The 19,632-nt window shown below is 41.2% G+C and overlaps 4 protein-coding genes and 1 long non-coding RNA gene across 8 annotated transcripts; 1 reads left to right on the top strand and 4 right to left on the bottom strand.

The window, feature by feature from the left end:
* Positions 1-201: 201 nt before the first annotated feature.
* rpn2 (ribophorin II) lies at positions 202-7,068 on the bottom strand. Of its 2 annotated transcripts, none has more exons than XM_047026203.1 (18): positions 6,834-7,068; positions 6,629-6,709; positions 5,903-6,093; positions 5,657-5,752; positions 5,321-5,496; positions 5,125-5,200; positions 4,831-4,965; positions 4,516-4,692; positions 4,286-4,404; positions 4,091-4,196; positions 3,584-3,675; positions 3,380-3,494; positions 3,080-3,274; positions 2,894-2,980; positions 2,710-2,805; positions 2,320-2,395; positions 2,072-2,201; positions 202-770 (listed from the first exon to the last, which is right to left on the bottom strand). In XM_047026203.1, exons 2-18 carry the CDS (start codon positions 6,639-6,641, stop codon positions 755-757), a joined length of 1,896 nt encoding a protein of 631 aa, XP_046882159.1. In that variant the 5' UTR covers positions 6,642-6,709; positions 6,834-7,068; the 3' UTR covers positions 202-754. The 2 variants fall into 2 exon arrangements, with proteins under 2 accessions (XP_046882159.1, XP_046882160.1); XM_047026204.1 differs by having other exon boundaries at positions 5,903-6,090.
* Positions 7,069-7,345: 277 nt separating this feature from the next.
* mybl2b (v-myb avian myeloblastosis viral oncogene homolog-like 2b) lies at positions 7,346-13,258 on the bottom strand. 2 transcript variants are annotated; one of them, XM_047025888.1, is made up of 15 exons: positions 13,178-13,258; positions 11,405-11,501; positions 11,247-11,318; positions 11,066-11,158; positions 10,746-10,966; positions 10,417-10,549; positions 10,272-10,334; positions 9,902-10,111; positions 9,488-9,760; positions 9,270-9,412; positions 9,049-9,148; positions 8,831-8,941; positions 8,563-8,679; positions 8,331-8,459; positions 7,346-8,235 (listed from the first exon to the last, which is right to left on the bottom strand). In XM_047025888.1, exons 2-15 carry the CDS (start codon positions 11,480-11,482, stop codon positions 8,107-8,109), a joined length of 1,872 nt encoding a protein of 623 aa, XP_046881844.1. In that variant the 5' UTR covers positions 11,483-11,501; positions 13,178-13,258; the 3' UTR covers positions 7,346-8,106. The 2 variants fall into 2 exon arrangements, with proteins under 2 accessions (XP_046881844.1, XP_046881843.1); XM_047025887.1 differs by lacking the exon at positions 13,178-13,258 and adding an exon at positions 12,176-12,447.
* LOC124471413 lies at positions 12,541-13,757 on the top strand. The gene is made up of 3 exons (XR_006956540.1): positions 12,541-12,712; positions 12,790-13,462; positions 13,565-13,757. It is a non-coding gene; the product is annotated as an uncharacterized LOC124471413 (long non-coding RNA).
* On the bottom strand, positions 13,673-17,061 carry ift52 (intraflagellar transport 52 homolog (Chlamydomonas)). Of its 2 annotated transcripts, none has more exons than XM_047025889.1 (14): positions 16,956-17,061; positions 16,498-16,646; positions 16,325-16,412; positions 16,116-16,245; positions 15,916-15,991; positions 15,734-15,805; positions 15,502-15,628; positions 15,325-15,408; positions 15,106-15,174; positions 14,874-15,028; positions 14,677-14,764; positions 14,251-14,359; positions 13,995-14,140; positions 13,673-13,908 (listed from the first exon to the last, which is right to left on the bottom strand). In XM_047025889.1, the coding sequence occupies exons 2-14, from the start codon at positions 16,614-16,616 to the stop codon at positions 13,864-13,866; spliced, it is 1,308 nt and encodes a 435-aa protein (XP_046881845.1). In that variant the 5' UTR covers positions 16,617-16,646; positions 16,956-17,061; the 3' UTR covers positions 13,673-13,863. The 2 variants fall into 2 exon arrangements, with proteins under 2 accessions (XP_046881845.1, XP_046881846.1); XM_047025890.1 differs by lacking the exon at positions 16,956-17,061 and adding an exon at positions 16,893-16,946.
* Positions 17,062-17,317: 256 nt separating this feature from the next.
* Positions 17,318-19,553, bottom strand: acot8 (acyl-CoA thioesterase 8). The gene is made up of 6 exons (XM_047025891.1): positions 19,346-19,553; positions 18,757-18,893; positions 18,437-18,662; positions 18,189-18,346; positions 17,861-18,052; positions 17,318-17,770 (listed from the first exon to the last, which is right to left on the bottom strand). The coding sequence occupies exons 1-6, from the start codon at positions 19,507-19,509 to the stop codon at positions 17,655-17,657; spliced, it is 993 nt and encodes a 330-aa protein (XP_046881847.1). The 5' UTR covers positions 19,510-19,553; the 3' UTR covers positions 17,318-17,654.
* Positions 19,554-19,632: the final 79 nt, after the last annotated feature.

Raw genomic sequence — 19,632 nt, 5'->3', positions numbered from 1 at the left:
ATTCTACAATACTTGTTTTCAATACATTATGCAAGTGCAATGTTTTCACAATAAAGCAAGGAGATTTTATACGGGTCAATGCGTTTCAATTAACTTTTTTGCCCAAAGTGTTTATTTCGCAATCACTATTGTTTTGTAGATCCAAAGATATGAAGACTCATGCTGTACAGTAGTTGAATTAGACTCAAGAAAGTGACAGAATAATTCTCATTTTCTTTATTTCCTTTCATTTCAAAACATCAGATTTTCTGGAATTAACCATCAGTTATTCTCTTCTCCACATGGAATTGTTTTTATCAAAGGGGAAAACATTTAATTCAGAACTTGTACAAGCTAATCTTATATGGCTCCATGAAAGGTTCTTGATGTTAACCATGCCAGTAATGAAACTTTCAATGCACTTAAACATGTTGTAAAACTGGGTGCCAACTTCAGTGGTGAGACAGACATTCAGAAATAGAAAACAAGAATGAACAAAAACCCCAATCCATCCAAATTTCATAAAGAAACCATAAAAACGACCATAGCCCACTGTCAAAAAAAATCACAAGATGAAGTGCAGAAGTAATAGCTTTAAAGCCTGCAGTGAGAGAATGTCATATCAGTGAGCTTCAGTTCTGACATTTTAAGACGCACTGATAACACATTAACCAAAAAAAAACTGAATTCACGTAATATGCCATTTTGACTTTGTGTCCTTCAATTCTTGGAAACAAACGTTTAAGGATCTTCAATCTTCTTTTATGTTTTGTCTTCATTTACTTTCAATTCTGCAAAAGAAAAGGCTTGTAAATGTTTCCAGTCATCACACAGAGAAAAGCAAGCAATGATTTGTTAACACAAAAGCCTATTAAATGCATCCATATATCCTGGATCCATGAATCATCTCAGAGTGGATAAGAGTCATGTGAGGATTCAGATCTTCAGTTGAAATATGCTGGAATCAGACTATCAAGCTCACATGGACTGTTTAACAACAAGGATGATTATGAGAAATGCCCAAGCATGGGGTAGTTGGCGTGAGGATCATTCAGTGACATCACTTCATGCACAACACAATGATACGGTATGACCAGTATCATGATCCACCTCCATCTGAGCAGGTTAAAGGACTAACATGGAGGTAAGGAAAGTACAAGGTGGACTATATGTGGTCAGATGATGGTGAGATGAGAAAGGGGCTGGTTTAAAATCAGTATCACATGGGGAAGTTCACTTTGAATGAGCACCACCACAAAGTCATGCATTAGACAGGCCAATGGGGAGGCACTGAGATGCAAACCATAGGGAAGCCCTTACTTTAACCTGGACGACTGGCCATTTTGTATATGAATAGAGGCCTTTACCGCAGGCTCCTATATTTTGCCAATCTACTACTTTGCTCTGCAGCAATCCTGAAAGAGGAGTAAAGAGAGAAATACAGCAGGGAGAGGAAGGAGGGTTAAGGAGACAGGCACTAGCTCGAGGAGACTGTGGCTAGCTAAAGTGTAAACAATTTAGCAAGAAGAAAACCTATAAGCAAGATGTTCCATCGTTGCTTATAATCACACCCACAACATAATAATGTTGACTTGTGATAAAGTACAGAACAAGGCTAAGGCAGTGTAGAACAGACAGGAAAGTGCAAGCAGGGTACCTCCACAGTGAAACTGAGCGATTACACCCTGACGTCTTTAGGCAGTGACACACTCTGAATGGTCTGCCTCTCTGGCCTATCAAGAGCTTTTCATCTTGATGGCCTTGAGGGATTTGCCCACTCAGCTCCTCACCCACACAGATTTGACTGGTAAGACCTACTAGAGGGCCCGTCAGACTGGAGCTCTGCAGCAGGGTCTCCACTCCTCTGCCAGCCCTGAGCAGACATGGGCCTCTGGAGAATAACTGAGGGCCGGCAGAGCCCTCTGAAGTGCCACGACGATGGAGGCACCAGTCAATCACAGGGACATGAACTGCCAAGAAGCCACCCATAGCACCACAATGGTCCTCATCCAGAAAGGGGCATATTCCTCTCTGCAGTCAACAGCTCTCTAGGAACCATCTGGTTGTCAGGTACTGCTAACAGGAGGCTTACCTCTTTACTGCTTTTAGGGCCAGCATGCGATTCCCAGCCAAGAAAGTGAGACTGCCGATGATGGCCAAGTACTTCAGAGTCTGGAACATGTTGAGGTGCGTCCAGTAGACATACATCAGACCTAGCATGGCTGAAATGCAACAACATTGTTGAGATGGTTAAAAGCACATTTTAAAAGAATCATGGAAGCAAGCATGATGTGACACACGGTGCCTTTTCAAATGCAGGGCTCCACCCTCAGTACCAACCTGCATGGCCAATATGGAAAAGAACCGAGCTGGGAGATAGGCTGAAGTTGGAGATGTTGGCCCCTAGTTTCAACCACTGAAGAGACGGGAAGAGAACAAGAGAATGCTATTTGTAAATGAAAGGCCTCATGATGTCATAAACGGTTTTCACTGTAAAACACTGATATGAACTGAGCCTTCCTGAGTGTGGCCATCACTTAACACTTCAAATGCCCTTTGTGACGAACAGATGTACTGTACTTGCCATTGCTTTTGTTATTTTTAATCAAAACATGCATTGTTACTGAAAATCCATGGTCTCATTTTAAAGCGCTATTCTCGACATCCACAAAACAAAATAAAAATTATTTCTGAAAAGAATACTGATTGTAAACCGAGGGTGTCTCTCACCAGCACCAGCAGGAGGAGGAAGGGGGACAGGATCAGGCCGGTGAAGGTGTTGGACACCACCGTGGGAGGCTTCTTCTCTGGTTCACGGAACAGATGCTGCAGCAGCACGGAACAACATGTATCAACGTCTGTAGAATGGGATGTTCCAGTGTGATACCTGTCTCTGACTGACTATCTTGTTTACCTGAATATCTGGTTTTGGCACATATAGGGTCTTTGACTGGATGGTGGCTGGAGCCTCTTCATCGAGAAACTTGAGAACTACATCCGCCTTACAAAAAGAGAAACCTTTATTGATACTGAGCTCACAAGCAAAGGAACGCTTGGATCATTTTATTTGATAGTTAATCCATACAATCCAGAAACTTACCACACTCCACAAAATGGGGTTCTCGAGGGTAGCATCTCCAACCATAAGGTGGAGAGCATAGGTTCCAGACATGGAGTCAAACTCAGACTTTCTGTCTGCGGTGTCCAGCTCAAACTTGTAAAGGTTCTTACTGTCTGGCTCTGCCACAAACACAACCTCTTGGCCTGTTTTCGGATTGTGCAGCCTGACAAATGTCTGAGGAGTCAAGAGAAAGAAAACTACTGACTCCAATCTGAAAGGTAAGGTAACAGAATTGTTTTATTATACTGGAAATGAAGAGGAAGTAGGATAACTACAAACCTGGTGGGGGGTGAGCTCAACTCCAGTGTTGACATCCACTAACTGGAAAGACATGGCAAAGTTCTGGTGGCCATCAGCGGTAAAGGAGGTCTTGGCCTTGAAGGGGTATTCCACCCTGGAAGAGAAAAACAAACAAACATCGAGCAATCTATTTTGGTGTTTGGGACACAAATGGTCCTCAGGGGAAATAGCCTGGAGACTGACCTGGTAGTCTTAGTGCCAATGCTCTGGTCCTTATCCACCACAGACAAATCCATGTTAGTGATGGCAACTTCAGTAGAGACCTTCACTTTCATCTAAAAAGAAGATGGGAGAGATAGAATTTAACAAAAAAGTTCAGGTTTAACATTCACATGCTAATTCCAACAAAGTGGTGTGATTACTGTCACATTTATAGCGATTAAAATTCTGACATGCTGCCGAAGCTAATGGACTTCATCTGTGGTAATCATTAGACCACTACCAACGTTCCTATGTTTAATTTGCTACATAAAGGATAAAAGCTACATAATAGTTTAATAGTCTTCATCAGGATCAAGACTTCATCATGACCTGTTAACCCAAAAGCCAAAGGCCAAAGAAACAAATGATTCACTGTGCTAAAGTTAGAACAATTAATTAATGCTAGAACTCCACTCCAACTCAGGCGAAAACAAAATTATCTTGTATTTAAGTTATTAAATGATTACAAAACCAGCCAAGCCAGCTTACCTCAACTTGATTGGCAACAAATCTGCTGTCCCCTGTCACAGCCACAGTGAACTGGTAATATCCGCTAGCAGGCTGGCTGGCCATGAAGTTCAGCTCAAAAACACCACTAAAAATCAGATCCACATTATTATTAAAGCACATCTTTAAAAACTGGTCAAAAATTGTAAATTAAATTTTCTTCTGGAAAATGCTTACTCTCTTAAGGTGAAAGGTGCCTGGCTGAGGATGACGCTCTTAGAAGCCAGGGCATTAGCAGACTCCACCACCACACTGGCTGAGGCCAGGGGCTGGGAAAGCACATTAGTAACTAGAAGCTAGGGATCAAACAGAAATACATAGTCAGTTACAGACATGGTTTCAATAGGGTTGCAAATACAACTATAGTACTAAAAACATTGCCTAGGAACAGACTATCTGGGGTGTACCTGGAGGGTAGGTTCGCTGTGAGACACAGTGGCAGGCCCTTGGGCACTGACAATGACTGGCACATGGAAACGGTTGTTGGACAAGGCAACAGCAGCACTGGCAACACTGAAGGCTTCAGACAGCGAATCCCAGGACTTCTTGCTAAAAACAGAGTTCACCAGCTGGATGACCTGGTCCTGTGTTGAGATTAGATTTGATTAGTGTTAAAGCATAATACATTGGTAGGTACATCATTTTGTTTTACAATTACTGAATCACAAAGAGAGATATCTCCAAACCCCTTTCCTATTCCTGAAATCAACATGATAGTGTACCTCCTTCAAAGGGGGCTCCATATCCACATGGTCTGACAGAGAATAGGCTGCAGTCACAAACAAGGCTGTTGCCTCAAGTCCCTCCTCAAACTGCAGATATACTCCACCCAAATCATCCAGGCGCGCAGCAAGATCCTGAAAGGGAAAGTAAGGCACAACCTGTTTGCAAACATAATACAAATGCAATAATAATAATCACAATAATTAATAAAATATATACACTGAAGCTGCCTCCTTTACAGAGAGATAGGGCATCTGAGGAACTGCCAAACCTGATGGAATTGTGAAACTCACCTCAATCTCCTCCAGGATCCCCCCAAGCTCTGCCTGTTGCGAGAGCCGAGCGGCGGTCAGAAGAGCCTGTGTGATACTGCCAAGAGACATTCACTAAATTAACCAATAGAGCTCCCATAATGAATAAGCATGCCATTCCAGGTGATCATGTTTATAAAATTGACGGGAACACTTCACCTTCAGCATAAATACTCACGCCAAAACGTTGTCCTCCTTGGTAATCCGGGCAGCAAGGGCACTGACAACCTCCTGTGAGGCAAGAGGCAGCCCCAGAGAACTGATAGCACTCACAGCCCGATGGATCTGAGTCACACTGGAGTCTTCACTGACTGCTGCTAGTAGAAGGTCACGAGTCTCGTTTGACACCGGAATCTGAAACAAGGGGAGAGGATTATAAAACGTACATTTTGAGACTGGATGCATTCAATAAGACAAAAAACTGAGAAATGGTACTACAATCCAGTGCTCAAATAGTTTTTACACAAGATACATTGTTTCAAATGCATTAAAACAACTCTCAATCTGCAGCTACCTCACATCCTGAAATAGCCTGACTGGACTCGGCAGCAAAGAAGAGGGAATCAACACTGGTGGGGTCAAGCTTGGACTTCAGGAACTGGCAGGCATCCTGCAAAAATATATATATACATTTACAACTGTCCACAAAAAACAAGGTTGATATCCTTGTGATAATTGTATTACCCACTAAACAAAAGGTATCCAAGAAGACCAATTGCAATTGTAGCTGCATAAGGACATTGACCTTCTTTATACTTACACCTTCATCAGCAATAGAAGACCCAAGTTTACCAAGACCAACAATGGAGTAGTATGCAGATTCAAGATCCGTAAAGGGCTGCCTCATTAGGGCTTGAAGTCTCTCCACATCAGAGCGAGAAAGATAATGGGATGGGGTCAGAGCCTGGGCTCCAAGAGCCAGGGTAAGAAAGACCAAGCTGAACAATCCTGCTGATTCAGAAACAGTGTCATATAAAAGGAAATAATTGGCGATGCATGTTCATCTCAGGTGTGTGCCACTGGCTTTCTTTGACAAATCAACTCAGAAATTGTCGTTTTTAAACGTAATAGTCTGGTAGAGGAAAATTGCTCTGCTTATCACTGACTTTGACTAGCAAGTTATACGTCATGATGAATGGCTACACCTCTGGTACACACGAGTAAACTTACAAGCGCTACCTTTCAACAGACACGTCTGCACAAACGTTTTATATTAGCTAGCGGTACCTAGTTAAATAACGGGCTAACTATTTTACAATAAATGGCATTTCAGCAGCAGAGGTTGACAGGTAGTTAGCGTGAGCTAGCAGACTGGCTAGCTTTATAGCTAAATTGCATTGCTAGCTGCCAACACGTCTTTTTTACGCATTTTTATCGTCCTGCCACTTAAAGTGTGCATTATATTATACATTTTTTTCTTGCAAGAAACCATTCCTTGAAATCGGATCAATTTCATATTTAAAACCTACCAGACAAAAATACTTACGAGGCTGTGCCATGTCTTGCCGTTTCTAATGCAGCGTCACCAAAAACCGGCGACGATTTCCGGGTTCTATAGGTAAAACTACTGCAGAAGGGGAGGGGTGGAATCATCGTCAACTATCATTATTACTCAATGACGGAAACCTGATTATATTCTAATACACATTTGTCATTCTCAAAGATGGATAGAAAAGATAAAAAATGCTTACCATTCTAAAGGTTTGGCATAATGTCATGTCTATCCTCACCGTTTTAATTTGACTTCCCTACGATTTTGAATTGACATCAACCAACATTGGTAAATAAGGAAATTTTGAGCACCTTTGTAGTTGATATAGACTTATGTATACAATTCAACTCGATGAATATTCGCTTAATAGTCTTTCTTCGCTATATGGTGCTAAAATAAATGAATTATTTTATTTCAAACATTGCCGGGTTCTTCTTTACCGGAAATTCAGTCATCAGAAATGGGAAGGCGCTTTCAGACTCTGTGTTCGTTTCTCATTGGTCCCCAATATCTACTGGTGATAGTAGGTGTGTTCGACTTCATGCAGCGCCGGCCATAGATGTCTATGGCGCCGGCTCCAGGCGCCGCATGAAGGCGAACACACCTAATGATTCTACAACCAACAATCAGTCATTTCCAGATTGCTGTTTGATGAAACAAAGAAGCTACAAAATTACACTAAACAATAAGTTATGTGTTTAATACATGTGCATCAGGCATGTACAGCAATGTGTCATTTTAATTCATATAACTTACCCTTGCAAAGATGGAGAACAATTATTTATTTTTGTACATTTTGTCAATCATGAATTTAAAAAAAACTTAAATAGATATTTAAGTTTTGATAGACAGACCCTCCATAATTATTATATACATCATACTATACAAATATGACCAGCAGTCACTGATTCTGTTCTTGCTATACATAGAGCATTTCAAAATGTATCTTCAATCTGTAATTTGTAGGAGTGATAAAACATATGTACACTATAGGTTTTGTGATACAAAAGGATGAGAATTGGAAAACCCCTATTTTTTCAGTCCCATTCATTATCAGGTACTTAAATCATGTGGTACTACATACACTGTTAGAATATTTTCAAGCTTTAACGAATAACACATTTTATAAGAAAAGCTAGACAATAGGCTTGCACAACTACGTAAGCAATAGTTAACTTATTCTTATGGCCCTCAATTTCCTTTCCAAATATTAACAGAGTGAAAAGTCTTACATTTGCATTTTGACTATAACCACTTTGCTCTAAATATCAGGGTATCTAAATATCAGCGAAAGGTTACCTCATTTTGAGACATTCAGAAGCACAGCTGAGCATCTATTGTACTACATTTATGTACATTCTTGAACCTTTTTTCTAACAAATCCAAAATGTTAAAACTTTTTTAAAGTGAAGATTATAACACATTCTAAGACAACAGAAACATTACAGTAGTGTAGAGTAGTGACCATCGGCTCAGGATAAGATGAGGGCTCTGTTAGGTGCATGGGACTTCAGTGAGCTAAGGTAGCGTCTTGCTTTCTCTGTCATTATAATCTGGTCTTTAGTCCGTCCACATACAACAGCCTCCCACGCCTGAGACATCTGAGAGAGAAAAAAAAGAATGCATCACAATGAAATCCCCCATACTAAATGTCTATCTGAATGCAGAAGGCACTTTATTGGCTCTTGACGCTTACTGGGGTTGGTGGAGCTGGACTGAGATGCATGCTCTCAGAGGGATCCACAATGAAGCCCTGGTCCAACGCGTTCTCCTCTCTCTTACTGCAGAACGATGACGAGTTTAGAGAGTCAGAGAGGGACTCTGCCTGGAAAAACAACAACAACAACAAAAAAGAAACACAAAATCAACATGCATAACAAATACTAGTACTAGTACCATACAGTACTTATGTAATTTGCGTTATGTACCTTAACACAGGGTTTAGCCTCAAACAGTATGGACTTGTGTCTGGCAGGGAGAGTCTCATTGCAGCCAATGACATCAAGGGCAAGGGATTTGCGCACTTTCTTCATTGGAGGTCGATGCTGAATATGAGAAACTGCGTTACAGCAATCACATTGAATTACCTAAAAGTTAAGTTATTTGTGTTGCCCATGATCTTTTCCTGAATTGCAATCCGAAGCAAAGAAATAATGCTCCTGATTTCGATGTGGACTTGCTTCTGTTGTCACTCACCACCTGTTTCCGTCTCTGCTCAGGGGGAGTGTCACCCACCACAGTCAGTGTAATACCAGCCTCTCTGAGAAGGACCTCCTTCAAATCCTCTTCTAAATTAGGAGTCTGGGGCTAAAGACACGATTAGAAAGAAAAACACCATTAGAAGGAAGATGTACATATCACATTCAAATGTTGTGACCCTCCAGATATCCTGGCAATGGTATAGAGGGACCTACCAATGGTTGCAAGGGACCATACTTCTCCATGGCATTTTTGAATGGTGTTGGAGTTCGAGGAGTAGTGTAGAGATCAGACTTATGGTTTGGTGTGACAAACCTGGTACAAAAAAATATATCATTATATAACAGAAATTGAAGAAATAACAGCAAAACAGTTTGTTCCCAATAAAAAAAATGGAGGAATTTGAGGACTAATGGGTCAAATGAGGAACACGTACACAGAGTTCTCTTTCTGGGTAAGTGGAGTCTTGTCACGGTGCAATGGTGTTGTAACCGTGGCCTTCTGACTGCATACCGGCGTGGACGTGAGTGACGGATTCTCCAGGTCAAAAGTGTCTTGCTTGGTCCACATGTTGAAGAACTAAAAATGCACAGTCTTTAGATAATGAAGAAAATAAATTCACTGTCTTCTATAGTGTATTTTAATAACTGTTACCTGTGAGGGAGAGAAGGGAAGGATTTTGACCGGTGTGTTTTTGGGGGTCATGGAGTTAGTGGAGTCAGGAGACAGGGCGATGCGGCGGCGACTTCGGCGGGTCAGTATGGAGGGGGGTGTGACACCACCAGGCGAGATAGGAATCAGTTCTCCACGATTTCCCTTACTTAACTCTTGAAGTGCACTACCTTCCAAACGGAACTGGTGTCTCTCTGGGCTCTGACTCTCCTCAGCGAGATCAAAGGCTGCCAGGTTACACCACACATCCGGGTCCTGACGAGAAGCAGAAAACATCGACCATTTAATATCATGGAGGGTCTGCAAACACGTGTATGAAAGTACCACATACAAATTAAAATGACATTCAATTTACTTTCCTGTAGGCTGAAGAATGATCTTATTCAGTGTTCTTACCCCATCCAGCATATCCATAACCTCCTTTAAGGCAGGGCCTGTAGGAGAGAGGAAGCCTGAACTATCCACCACCCAGGTGGTATTCATCTCTCCCGTGGAATCGGGGTCACTTTTGGGGCCACCTCCATCCTTTGACTGCTGGGGAGAAAAAATCCTGAGGGAACCTGCTTCTCTTGGCGTATCTGTTACAGCAGCTGAGTCAGAAGTCTCCTGTCGGACGTGACAAAAACATGAAAATCCATTTGGAAATGTACAGGTCAACAAACGTAAGGCCCTTACTGAAATGTTGGACCCAAATGCCCATCACATAACAATGAATGCCACAGGAGACATTACACTCCAACTATGACCACACTGACTACCTTCTCACCTGCAGTGTAGTTTCTTGACCCAAGTCCCTGTCCATCATGCACCCGTCACTGCTGTGCTCCATCTGTGTATAGCTTGCATTAAAAACTTGATAACAATTGTCGATGGTCTTTGGTGAGGACAACATGCATGCAATATAAACTTACCTGTATGTCTTTACTGGTACAAGCAATGAACTCTTCATGTTCCTTAGGATGACACACAACCCCAGAATAGAAGCCCATCTCCACTTTGCGCTTGATGGTAGAGTTCCAGTGGTTCTTCACAGCATTATCGGTTCTGTAGAGGCATGTGTTCAGTTTTCACATTATAGCTGACTACGTCATATGTCTAGGATTGGAACAATAGGACCAGAGTATATTCATCAAATATATACATGTTGTAACCCAAAGCCCCATTCTAATCACACCAACAACAAAAAAGAAGATTACAGATTTTGAGTGATACTCAATGCACCACCAGTAAAAGCATCTACCTTCCTGGAAGCAGCTTAGCTATCTCAGCCCAGCGGTTCCCCAGTGTGCAGTGGGCCTTGTAGATGATGAGGTCTTCCTCGGCTGTCCAAGAGGACTTCTTCACGTCAGGGTTGAGGTGGTTGTGCCAGCGCTCTCTGCACTGTTTCCCTAGCCTTCCCTTAAGATGTTTGGCCACTATAGCCCACTGCTTGTTCCCGTACATGTTCACTAGTTCGATGACCTGTGTGGAAGTATTCAGAAGGTTCATCAATGCATCTGGATAACTGGGTAAACGGACTAGATAGATGCTAGCACAAATGATGGGTCAAATGGAAAGCACCTTGTCATCCTCTTCTTTGGTCCAAGGCCCTTTGACCAGATCTGGATCCAGAACTTTGAACCAGCGGAGTTGACACTGATGTTCTGTGCGATTCTGAGAAGGAGTACATGTGCTTTTTAACGAAACACAGTTGCAATTTAATAATGAAAAGATATTGCAGAAAAGGACTAAAGGAACTCACCGGTAAAAAGCTGGCTATATATTTCCAGTCATTTGGACCCCGGTTTTGAACTAAAGCTTTCAGATTATCATCCTGAGCACAACACAAGAGACATTTTAATGTTTGGCTAGTGGATAAGCGGACATCTAATAACTATTGCAAATGTTATTGAAACTCACCTCCTCCTGTGTCCATTTCACCTTCACTTTCCCATAGTCTCTCTGTTCTGCCACATCAGAGTCTGTATCCTGACACATAGCTTCCTCCCCATCATCTCTGTTCAGAGAAGATGAACAGGTTTAGTGGAGAGCACGAGAGCAGAACAAGATGCAGATTCGATTCCCCCTGCATATGTAACTTTAGATAAAGAGGCTGCTAAATAAATACATGACTTCTTAACAATCACAAGAAAAAAACTTGGAAAGTACTAGGCTTAAGTTGTATTTGCATTTTAGGCAACTAAATGTTGTAGCTGTGTGTATGATACAGCAATGTACAATTATAACACATAATTAGATTGCCTAGCCCTACACTGCACGAAAAACTGGTTTTGGACGAGTAGGGCTTGTCAGTACATTCAAGTTGAACTAGTGTTAGCCAATTTAGAGCTATTCAACCGGCTGACCATGCAAAGTGGGCTTATTATTAAATGGTTATATTATTTTGCTAGCTTTGCAGACAATATGCACATGGAACTAAGCTTGCTATGTATTTAAAATAATATTAAATTCAACATTAGAAGCCATCTAGTTGAGTTTTACAAGTCAACAGCTTTGCTAAAAAGGCGGCAGTCTTGAGACTTGTAGCCAGCAAGCTAACCAGCCAATACTCGAGTTAAATGACTGCTGCCAGCAGAGACTAAACATCATATCTAGACATCAACCACTGTATAAATACAATCAAGTTAGCAGATGATGAATAAAGAGCGTAAAGCATGATTATCAACTTACCCGCGCGACCACCAAGACATTTCCCTCCCTGGTCTGTGATGCAGTTTTACCTGGGAGTCGATGATGATACCGTTTGCAATCTAGCTAGTTGAATACTAAATCAATCTGACAAATATTTCCCCTGGCATGTAACTTCAATACAACACAACCGCCAATAGTACGTTTGTTATATGACTGGTTGTATAAAATCTTCCATGCATGCGCTTAAGATGCTACAAACCAGCTTCTGTCTATCTGAACTGGAGCTTGCGTTGTTGTTAAGACAAGTCCCCGCTCAAGTTTCTATCTCGCGCGCTTCTCTTCTCACAGTCTCGCAGTGAGTCCCGTGATGACGTAAGAATGCGTAAGCAGTGGTAGCCTGGCTAAATTCCATTCTGAAAATATGTTGCTCCTCCTCAACCATGCTTCACATCAGGAGTAATTTAATTGGCATCTCCGCCTAGTGACAGGTGAGATCATTAGCAAGCTCCATAAACAAGCTGTGTCAATTGAAATAACTAATCACAGAAAATATGGACAGGGATTTAGTCAGTGCTGGTAAGAAACTAAAATGAATTCCCTCTGTAGAAACTACACGATGATGGGGTTTTGATGTTAATTTTTTTACTTTACAGATGTATCCATCTTTCAGTTGGCATCGCCATCAGAACTTGACCGAGGTTTCTGTGTTAATCAAAGTTCATCTGTGTATGATCTATCACTGGAGGGTTCAATATCCATACCTTCCCATGAAATCGTGTGTGAATACTCTAAGACCAAACCCTCATTATCTACCATCCGTGATCTATTCAATACTATGTCACCCTCTCAGGCACCCAACATGAACACAATGTCGATGGAGGAAACCCGAACCCCGATAACGATACCTGCACAGTCCTCTACTCCCTGTATGTTCCTCCAAAAAACAAGTTCACCTGACAAATTGTGTGTTGGCTCCACAGCTGCACATGTATCCTGGGAGTTTTCTTTTATCAAAACAGACATCAACAACCCTCAACTCACCTTGGGGTCTAGCACACTGGAATCCACCTGGAGTCCCAAGTATATGTCTGGCTCTGCTTCCACCTCTCTCACTGAACTTCCCTCCCTGATATGGTCTGGCACATCACAGCACATTAATGGCACAGATGAGTATCAGAAGTCATGGAGCGAGGACTCTGTGGGTTCCAGACAGACATCTTGTGGGTCTGCACCAGTAGCTGAGGAAGGCTGGCAGAAACAAACCTCCAGCCCTGCTTGTGTGGATAATAAAGACAAAACGGACATGTGACTGCAGGAATAACTAAGGTATGGTTCTCAAATTGAGTTTTGTCTCTAATACCCTTTTTATATCTCCCTTTTGGGGCTTTGGCATTGGCTTTCAAAATAGTTTTTATTTCACTTTTGCAGACATGAGACAAGCCAGAAGACCATCACTCTGAACTGTATTTTATGAACATTTAAATAACTTGACAAATAAAGTTTTTTTTTTACTGTGAAAAGAATGTGTCTGGAATATTTTCAGAATATAATCACTTTTATTACAAATTAGTACATTTCTGTAATGACAACATACTTTACAAACATGGTAAAGTGTTAAACACAAGTTGAATGCAAACACAACTCTCATATAACGAGTTCAATGGAATGATGTAAATACAAATCTAGAAATAAATACATTGTACAAAACACTGACTTGAAGTGGTCAATCAAAATGGGGAGAATCTTGTTTCTGTTGTGTCAATATCATGTTCCTGTAAAGAAAGGACAACCATTTTTAAAACAATTAAACTTGGTAAAACCAACCATACGTTTTGTTTTGTTGTTTGGTTTAACTTGCCTGATTGAGTTTCTTGAACTCCACAACCTGGAAAAAGATGTGCTCCAAAATATGTTTGGCATCTCTCTGCTCTTTGTCCAACTTTGCAGTCACACCCAGGATGTCTCCACATTTTCGCACATAGAACTCTAGGTCATCATCTGTGCCTAAGGGAACATTACACATCATCTATTAACAGCTAGTTTGTCACCAAGTGTTGAGACAAATACAACACGTTAGAGAAATGGGATGTGATGGAAGATGGTCAAACACTTACATTTATTTGAGAGCTGTGCCAAACGCACTTTCTCAGAGGAGAATGTTTCGTCAAGGTCAAACAAGTCAAGCATTGGAGGTGGAAGGTCTCTGAATGCTGGTGGGAAAACCTGCTCAATGAAACCAATATGTGCACACAAAGATCAACAATAGATCAACAAGTCTTACAAGTGTTTGAAGAACATCTAAATCACTTAAGTGTAGACAGATGAATACTTGCACAAACAAATTAGGCAGTAGACAGATGAATACTTGCACAAACAAATTAGGCAGTAAACAGACTATCTCGCAAAAGAATGACAGTTTGGACAGCATTTGAAAAAGACATGCATGCTGTTTATGACACCACTTATCCTTACACCGTTTTTACATTTCCCAGGCTTTTTTCATTTAGGAATTAAGCTTATAAGGCAGAGATAGAACTTACAGCAGGCTGCAGCTGGGGAAGAGGAGTCTCAAACTGAGGCTGAATTAACTGGAGTGGCTCGTGTTTCACATTGAGCTGCTTATAAGCACTGCAGGGATGAAAAGCACACAAAAACATGTCAGCAACTAGTAGTTTGGTTTCGAAAACATGGCATGAAACTGGGTTTATTCACAAAGTGGTATGTGAATGTCTCTCACCCTATTACTTGGGGCAAAGTGTTTGTGGATAACTGGAGCAGTGACATATCGAAGAGGGAGGTGAAGTCTCTGGGGTTTTCATCTCCCTCTTGCAAGCACACTCTGAGTCTCTCTGACAGGCAGCCAGTGTCTGGTAGCATGGTGTAATCTGTAATCTAGACAAACCACAGTAGGGTCTGTTTAATTGAAATGGAAATAGTAAAACTGCTGTTCCAAATGTGTGCGTGCGTACCTCAGGGTCCTCTGCATCTATCTGGTTCAGTTGAATGTTGTCAGTCATGAGCCACTGGAACACCACATCCTGCATGATGCAAAAAGCATTGTGAATTAAAGATAATACTAAAGACTTGCATAGAGCAAAGCAGATACATTTCAGGCTTTATCAGCCTCAAAAGGATCCCAGTTTTATATCTATAAGTGTGCACTCCTATGTTTCTTAACCAGCACTAACCATTATTTTACTGTTCTCCTCCTTGTCCAGGTACTGGTCACTGAACATGTGGCAGGACCCCAGCACTGCCAACTTGCCCGCCTCCTACATAATGAAAGAAACATTTGTAATTTTAATGTACAATAATATATAGTCAATCTGTTCAGAAGTGAAAGACAAATTGGATTGTGTCCTCACTTTGACCTGATGGAAGGCCAGGACAGGCCTGTTGAGAGGAAAGCACACAGAGCCTGTGGATAGAACAGCCACGGCAGGCTTCATCACAGCCAGGGTGGCGCCGTATGGGTACACAAAAGTCAGAGCCCTGTACAAGGACACAAGTACTATTATAAGGGTGTAATGGATAGAATTAGTTGAACCCAAACAGAACAGAAACTTGAGCATGATCATATATAAGAGGGGAACTTACTGTGCATTGTTACCAGCACTTTCATCATCAATGATTCCAGTTACCACTTTGCCTGCAGCCCGGCTGATCTCTCTAAAGAAAACAGAGTTACAGAGGCTGAAAACATCAATCCATATTTTGTAAGTGACTGGTAACACACCCTAGTATTTCATCTAGATTAACAATAGCTAGTTGTAACTAACCTGTTAAGCACACCATTGGACACAAGTGCTTCTTTTGGGTGGAAATACTTGTAATATACATTTCTTACCACAGCATCTGCATTATTAATAAAGGAAATATTAAATTGTACAGCTGTAACAACCCTCAATAAAAACAGTTAAGAAGTGAGTATTAGGATAAATAACAGTTTAACTAACAGCATACAGCATACTATACGTACCATTGTTGACGAGTATCCCGAATTCTTCGAGCAGGAAGTTAATATTAGTGTCATACTTCATCTCCCCCCCTTCACCAAGCATCACAAGAACATCTCCTCCTCCATCCAAGAATTGCTTAAGAACCTCCAACTGAAATGATATCGATATACAGTGTCTCATGCGAGAAAACATAACTGTACTGATGATTTAAGTTGAACAGGTAGCCTACCTCGGTAGCTGTGAACTTTTCCCTTGGTCCTGCCGTGATCCACAACTTCACACCATTTAATTTCTCCAAAGACAACTCCTCCTTTATACTTAACATGATAAAAGGGAAATGCTTAACGAATTTAACTGCAGCACACCAGAGTAACAATATAATAGGGACATGGTGGTGCCTACCTATGAATCTTCCACTGTGCCCTCAGACGCTTCTGCACTGACTTGTATCCATTGTTGATGGTGAACAACTCTCTCTTGGATGCATTGAAAACAACACTGTTGCGCTGCTCACTGTCCATTTACGCTTTATTTGTTTTAGCACATTTAACCTGGAAAACAGACAAGGCTATAACTGTACAGCAGCACAATCCTATGTTGTAAATTAACTTTACGTGGATATCTGTAGCTACTACTGATGTAGCGTTACAGTATAACGCTAAGTAAACTAGTGTAGCTAGGCTAACTAAAAAGTATAGCTAGCCAGCGAACATGTGGCCTATACAATTAATGCTACTTGATGCAACATGGACAATATATAGCTCAGTTGTCTTGCGTCAAAATAGAGAATTTCTTACACTATCAGATATTGTTATACATTAGCTTAGCTTAAAATGCACTAGCTAGCTAAACTACATTACCTCTGAAGATTCTTAGCTTCTGTTCACCAGCTCATTGGGGTGCATTGTGGGTATACATTTCTCTCCCATAGCAACGGTAGAAACGGTCCGAATACAGACTCTACGCCCTTGTTTAGCCTACACATTTGAAGCCCTTAAAATACGTACAATTAAGGACACATCGACCACAATTATTAGTCCAATGTATTTTACACAAATAGTCAAGTGCAAATAATGGATGAAGAAAGTTCTGTATAAAGAACCTGAAACACCTCTCAAATCACGGCGTTTGTGAAAAATGTATCAGGCAGCATGTTTAATTGTAATCACGGTGCTGCCCTAACTGCTAAGGATTTTGTCATCTACTGCAGATTATAAAGAACCTCAATATAAATTCTTTATTTACTGATAATCTTCCTGGATTAGAATTCAGACACTTAATAGAATTACATTACAGAATAGACTCAATAATGACAGCAAAAATAAAATAAGGACCAGCGTTTGTCTGAAGATTACTGGATTTTGCATTGAAGAGCTCTTACAATATACCCAATTACAAAATCTCATGAATGATACATCAGGTACCACTGATGTGACTGGGAGCACAGTCAAAATAAGTCCCAAAAACTATAAATTATTACATTATTATAAATTACATCACTTCATCAAGCTGAAATGCATAAATTTTATCTACAATTAAAATGTTCTTGTCTTAAAAACTCAGAGTTGACTCTGTGGAGCTGATTTTACTCGTAGAACCCCTTCCTGTGCACAGGAGGCAGCCAACACCCCATCTCTCCTCCACAGACGTCCTTGAACTAGTCCTCTGCTGCCCCCTGTAGGATAAAACATTCTATTATAGGACAATCTGTGAAAGAAAAGTTTAGCAATGGACAGTTTTTTACGTAAACATACTGTAAGCCCACCTGCCCATGGACTCTCACACTCATACAACATCCACTCATCTGCCCGGAAAGTGCTATGGAACCACATGGCATGGTCCAGAGAGGCAGAGAACTGGGCCTTGTGTTGTGGGTAAGGCATCAGTGCAGTGCCCAGAAAAGAGTAGTCTGAAACATATGCAGCAACACAGCAGTGCAGCTTCATGTCGCCTTTACCTAGAGAAAAATAAGAGCAATATGAGTCCAGTGTTCATTCAACCTCCTTCACAGTTTCCCTTGCATGATGCTTGGTGACAGCATCTCACATTAAATTCAGCATGCACAGCGCACACAAATACCAACTCCATTTTACCAATATGTCCTCGTGCCCGCACCCAGAACAGCTTCTTTGGTTCCATGGCTAAACGTCGGTACAAGTCTGGTGGGTTGACAGGTTTTATTTCAATTGGGACCTCATCAGCCAATAGTTTGTTGAGTCCTTGTTTTGCATTCTCAGCCAGGTCTGGATTACTGTAAAGTACCATGCAGCTCTTTTGTTTTTTGTCAATTCATGAAAAAAATTAAGAAAGCTCTGGCTTTGTGAATAGTATGATACATTACCTGAGGTAATGCTGAATGAGTTCCTCCATTGTGAGCAACTCTTCAGGCTGGGGAACGGTGGGCATGGTAAACTGGTGTTCTACGGGACTAGGCTGTTGCATGTGAAAGGAGGCCTGGCAGATCAAAATAGGTTGCCCATGCTGGATTGCCCTCACAGATCGCACAGAGAAACTTCGACCATCTCGTGTACGATCTACCTGGTACAACACCGGAATCTTAGGGTCTCCTACAAAATCACAAAACAATTACAGATCAGTATTACTCATTACTTTATGATTGTTGGGAGCTCAAATTAGCTGTAATCAAGGGTGAAACCTCACCTGCTCGTACAAAGTAGCAGTGAAGGGAATGTGCAAAAACATTTTCACTGACAGATTCAGCAGCAGCCACAAGGGCTTGACCAATAATCTGTCCCCCAAATAGACGCTGGGAGCGGGGTACCCAATGGTGCTTTCCTCTGCAGATAATTCCCACATATATATTGTTATTGTTAGACTTAATTACATTTTTATATGATACACTTAGTGTATCAGAATGGATTTCTTAAACTACCCTGTTCCTGTAAAGATGTGTAGTAGTGTTGTGCCTTGAATTACATCTACTGAGCTATCTTAATTGTGTCTCTAGTGTTAGCTAGTTAGTGAATTTAACAACAAAAAATGCGCACAGTATATTTCCACATCGTATCCAGGTTGTAAACTGAACAAAGACTAGTGAAATGCATGTAGGGGTTTTGGGCAGCTATACTAGCTACCTACGTCAATAAGCTAGCTCTAGCCAGAGCCATAGAGAGAAATAGCTCTGGCTCTAGCGACCTAGTATTAGTGAAATAAGAAGACTTCTTCTTTACTCTTTGCTATTACTGTATTATTACTAAAGTCTTGACAGGTGGCTAGCTATTTTACGCACCTGTAAAGGTCTGTGTCAAGCTTTTCCAAATTTAAAACGCTAGTGACCAACACACTTCTGAGATCTTGCGTTACTTTGTCATCATCAGAAACAATCATACTATTTTCAATATTAGTTGCAATTGTATCACTTCTTGAATCTTTGCTTTCTGTGTCCGTAGCCATGTTTGAAGTCAGTGAACTTCTTTTCGAACTTCTTCTGACGTTTTCTGACTGTTGACATTATGTCAGATTTCAACTAAGGGGTGCATCATCCCCACCTACTGTTCGGGAGTGTGAGTTGAATGT

This window comes from Hypomesus transpacificus, chromosome 9, assembly GCF_021917145.1.
Source record: "Hypomesus transpacificus isolate Combined female chromosome 9, fHypTra1, whole genome shotgun sequence".
NCBI lineage: Eukaryota > Metazoa > Chordata > Actinopteri > Osmeriformes > Osmeridae > Hypomesus > Hypomesus transpacificus.
This window is presented reverse-complemented; position numbering and strand designations above follow the sequence as displayed.

Excerpts from the sequence above, each read along its gene's own strand:
- acot8 (XM_047025891.1), bottom strand. The coding sequence starts at position 19,509 with ATGGCTACGGACACAGAAAGCAAAGATTCAAGAAGTGATACAATTGCA. Across the intron at positions 18,894-19,345 it reads CTTGACACAGACCTTTACAG|AGGAAAGCACCATTGGGTAC; the intron begins GTGCGTAAAATA and ends AATTATCTGCAG. Across the intron at positions 18,053-18,188 it reads GCGGGCACGAGGACATATTG|GTAAAGGCGACATGAAGCTG; the intron begins GTAAAATGGAGT and ends ATTTTTCTCTAG.
- mybl2b (XM_047025887.1), bottom strand. The coding sequence starts at position 12,195 with ATGTCTTGGTGGTCGCGCGG. Across the intron at positions 9,149-9,269 it reads ACCCAGAAAGAGAACTCTGT|GTTTGTCACACCAAACCATA; the intron begins GTACGTGTTCCT and ends TTTTTGTACCAG. Across the intron at positions 8,460-8,562 it reads AGGCTAAACCCTGTGTTAAG|GCAGAGTCCCTCTCTGACTC; the intron begins GTACATAACGCA and ends TTGTTTTTCCAG.
- rpn2 (XM_047026203.1), bottom strand. Across the intron at positions 4,197-4,285 it reads GCACCTTTCACCTTAAGAGA|TGGTGTTTTTGAGCTGAACT; the intron begins GTAAGCATTTTC and ends TCTGATTTTTAG. Across the intron at positions 3,275-3,379 it reads TTGAGCTCACCCCCCACCAG|ACATTTGTCAGGCTGCACAA; the intron begins GTTTGTAGTTAT and ends TTGACTCCTCAG.
- ift52 (XM_047025889.1), bottom strand. The coding sequence starts at position 16,616 with ATGGACAGTGAGCAGCGCAACAGTGTTGTTTTCAATGCATCCAAGAGA. Across the intron at positions 16,246-16,324 it reads AAAAGTTCACAGCTACCGAG|TTGGAGGTTCTTAAGCAATT; the intron begins GTAGGCTACCTG and ends ATATCATTTCAG. Across the intron at positions 14,141-14,250 it reads GGCACAGCTCTCAAATAAAT|GCACAGATGATGACCTAGAG; the intron begins GTAAGTGTTTGA and ends ATGTTCCCTTAG.